The sequence below is a fragment of the Octopus bimaculoides genome, chromosome 14 (assembly GCF_001194135.2).
Source record: "Octopus bimaculoides isolate UCB-OBI-ISO-001 chromosome 14, ASM119413v2, whole genome shotgun sequence".
Classification (NCBI taxonomy): domain Eukaryota; kingdom Metazoa; phylum Mollusca; class Cephalopoda; order Octopoda; family Octopodidae; genus Octopus; species Octopus bimaculoides.
This window is the reverse complement of record NC_068994.1, coordinates 14,271,383-14,275,367: the sequence shown is the minus strand read 5'-3', so window position 1 is coordinate 14,275,367 and position 3,985 is coordinate 14,271,383. Positions and strand designations below refer to the sequence as shown.

At 34.5% G+C, this 3,985-nt stretch overlaps 1 protein-coding gene across 1 annotated transcript in view; it reads left to right on the top strand.

The window, feature by feature from the left end:
* Positions 1-3,985, top strand: part of LOC106881571 (protein unc-79 homolog) — a 43,132-nt gene that overhangs the window by 25,627 nt on the left and 13,520 nt on the right. Inside the window, exons 14-17 of the mRNA XM_052973023.1 lie at positions 94-209; positions 1,878-1,963; positions 3,038-3,277; positions 3,733-3,843. Of these exons, the coding sequence (XP_052828983.1) occupies positions 94-209; positions 1,878-1,963; positions 3,038-3,277; positions 3,733-3,843 (553 nt within the window). The remainder of the gene's footprint in view (positions 1-93; positions 210-1,877; positions 1,964-3,037; positions 3,278-3,732; positions 3,844-3,985) is intronic.

Genomic DNA, 3,985 nt, shown 5'->3' with positions numbered 1-3,985 from the left:
AAAAAACTTAATCATAAACAAAAAAAAAAAGAAGAAATGATTCAACACCATATTTATATTCTGTTTCATATTATATTCATCTTATTCTTTCAGTACTTTAATGGCACCTGGCAATTGTGTAAGTATTGCCAGACAATTCCTGAGGTGTTGTTTACACCACCTTGCTCCAAATGGAATTTTTCCAGTACTTTTCCAAAGTAACTTAGAAGGTAAATATTGTATAGGATGTGTGTGTGTGTGTGTGTGTGTGTGTGTGTGTGTGTGTGTGTGTAATAAAATCAATCTGCTGTTATTTTATTAACTTATCGGTAAAGCAGGAAGTTGACAGAACCATTAGCATGCTGGACACAGAGCTTAGTGGCATCTCATCTGTCTCTATGTTCTGAGTTCGATTTCTGCTGAGGTCAACTTTGCCTTCCAAATATTTCAGACTCAATGAAATAAGTACCAGTTGAAAACTTGGGTCGATGTAATTGATTAGCCCCTTCCCTTAAAAAATTCCAAACCTTGTGTCTGTACTAGGAAGGCTTATTTTAATCTGTCAATCTATCATGCTATGTTGTTATTTAGCTCTAGATAAGCTCAAACGCTTTAGAGTTACCAGCCAAATTATTCCATTTGTTCATCATTCTGATGCTTGTATAAATATTAAATATTGGATTAACTCTTTAGGGTAAGAATAATTCTTAAGAATAAAATCAATTCTAAGGTAGGCTGAACTCTATGGAGCATGAAGAAATTTCTTATGTCTATGTAATGTTGGTTTCATAGCATCACATTGTTGCTGCAGCTGTTAAGCATAAAGGTTAACATTCACAGCATGGCTATCTGGGACAAGTTCGAAGTGCAACAACAACCCCTTGAAATTCCACCAAACACACAACATGGCCTTCTGTTCTAACCATCCTTGTTTGACAACATGTTCCGAAGCCTAACTGGAATAAAACCACTGATTTCTCTTATTAGGATTATGAAAATAGATCCATTTTTCATCCCCATACACAATTCCACACCAAATACAGGCACCTCTATGATTTGTCATTCAACCATTTCATGAAGGGCCTCATTTTCCACCTTGGTTTGTTTTCAAGCCTAGTGCCACCTTCCTTGAAATGTCTGAATTAGTTTTGAGCCATATGTTTGTTGACAGTTCCTGGGCATTCCACATGAATTTCTTTTGGACTACCCTTGCAAACAGTTCGTTTTTCTCACAGGTAGCATAAAATGGCTCTAATGGCAATTTTGTCACCACTCGTTATCTCAAAGCTGCAAAATAAAGAATAAACAATTCAGCAATGCTTGGACAAGTTGTATCAAAATTCATGATATAACACAAGGATGTAAACACAACAACACCATTTGTCAAGTGATGGTAGTGGAGATGTAAAAACACCAACATTGGTTGTCAAGCACCGGTGGGAGGGGAGACAAACACAGATACAAAGACACACACATAAATATATAAATGTATATATACGAGAGGCTTCCTTCAGTTTCCATCTATCGAATCCATTCACAAAGCTTTGGTCAGTCTGAGGCTATAGTAGAAGACACTTGTCCTAAGTGCCACACAATGGGACTGAATTCAGAACCAAGTGGTTGGAAAGCAAGCTTCTTACCACATGAAGTAGGCCAAAATCATGAATGAGTTTTGACATGTAATAATACCTTTATTTATTTATTTATTTATTTATTTTGCTTTAAATTTACAATTCTATAGCATCATATACAGTATATATATGAAATGAATATATCTCAGGGTAAAAAATTTGTAAAGAAAATCGAAAGAATACATGATTAAAAAAGTATTTATCAAAATGTTAGACCCATTGTGATATCATCATCCTGCTATTTAATATTCAATATTATTTATTCAGATACAAACTTTTGGAAGACGATGGCATCTGCTCTTATTGACTTTAATGAACTCACATGCCATACACCGATGCAGCTTCTTCTGGAGGTATAACTTTATGTGTCTTTTATATATTGTTTGTTATCAATATGTACAGTAGTGGTGAAATGACAGATTCGTTAGCATGCTGGGCAAAATGCTTAGCGGCATTTTGCCCCTTTCTACGTTCTGAGTTCAAATTCCACCAAGGTCAACTTTGCCTTTCATCATTTTGGGGTTGATAAAATAAGTACCAGTTGAGCACTGGGGTCAGTGTAATTGACTGATCCATTCCCCCAAAATCGCTGGCCTTCTGCCAAAATTTGAAATCAATATGTACAGTAGTAGTAGTAGTAGTAGTAGTAGTAGTAGTAGTAGTAGTAGTAGTAGTAGTAGTAGTAAGGCTGCAGTTACCAGAATTATTTCTGTGCCAGACAAAATGCTTAGCTGCAGTTTTTCTGACTTTACATTTTATATGTTCATATGTTCAAATGCTACTGAGGTTGACTTTGCTGACATCCTAAATTCATCTGATTTAAAATGCACATCACTTGTGCATTTTAAAATTTTCAGTAATTCCAAACAGCAGAGATTGCAACCATTTTTATCATTAACAAAAGGCTTAGTATGTCTAGCAATGTTCCATGTTAAATGAAAATGGACAGTTTTGTCCTTTAACACCCAGACCTTTATGGAGAGCAATGTTATTTCCACTTTATTTCTTCTTCTAAATGTATGAAAATAATTATGTAATCTTGATCTAAAAGTGGAAGACGTGAAACCCACCACATGTGTGAAAGTATGTAAATTAGTTTTAATGTTACATTTTTATGCAACGTTTTTCATTAGTCTTTTATTTTCTAGTGGGCATTTAAGTTTCTTGCTACAATTACATAATCCAGTTAACATTGGGTTAGGAAAATTGTGGATTACAAAACTCAAACCATTGTACATGAGCCACGCCATCAACACTTACCATCATTTGTAATAAATACTACCTAGTCCTACAACTATTCACACCAGTACATCTATTATGATTATTATTATTGCTGTTGTTGTTATTGTTATTTTTATTATATGAATTGTTGCACCTATGATGGTTATTACTTACACAATATGTACATATATTATATATAATTCCAGGGCTTAAACAACAAAAAAACACTTCCATCTGAGAACATCATGCTACTTCTGAGTAATTTGGCCACTTACCTAAACTGCATCCCATTGGAAACTTCCTCCCCACTATGGCCTAACATTCTCACTCAATTTGAGATTTTTTTCCGTCATCTTCCTCTAGTTTTGCCAAATCCATGTGATACTACTTCTATTTTGCGCATTATGATTTCTATTTTAAAAATCCCTGGAATTACAAATGTCCGGGTAAGTTTTTAGCTCTTTTTTCACTTTATATTACTGTTACATGTGTATGAGTGTGTGTATGTGTTTGTAAGTGTGTGTTTGTGTGTGTGTGTATATGTGTATTTGTATGTGAGCGTGTTTTTGCATGTTTGTGTGTGTGTAACTGGTTACAAGGCCAGCTTCTTAACTACACAACCATTCATTTTTTAGTTACGACATGTATTATGAGCTTATTGTTAAAATACACATGGGTTTAAAGATATTTTAAGCATTTTAACCATTCGGTGCATAAAAACTAGAGTTATGAAATGTAGAATGTTCTATGACTCAAGATTCACTTTGAATGTGAATCATATGATATTCTCCTCTGACCTCCCCCTCTCCCTCTCTCTTTCTATTATGTTCTATCTGACTTTCTTTTTAATCTCGTAGAAACAAATTCTTCACTTACTCTTTCTCTTTTTTTTTTTTTTTAGGGAATCCTTGAACCGTTTTCAAAAGTGATGAGTTTTACCATCCAGAATTGTTCATTTAAACTTCAGCAGATTATCGACATATGTTCCCTGTGCAGCCGTACAATGGGGAAAGTAAGTTCTTAATATTATGGTATTTAAAAAAGAAAAGATAATAGTAATAAAGTAAAGAAGAAATAGAGTGGTCACTTAGTTTATCTTACTGTTCATTGCCTCTCTCGCCTCTCTGCCTCTCTCCCCCTCTCCCCTCCATCTC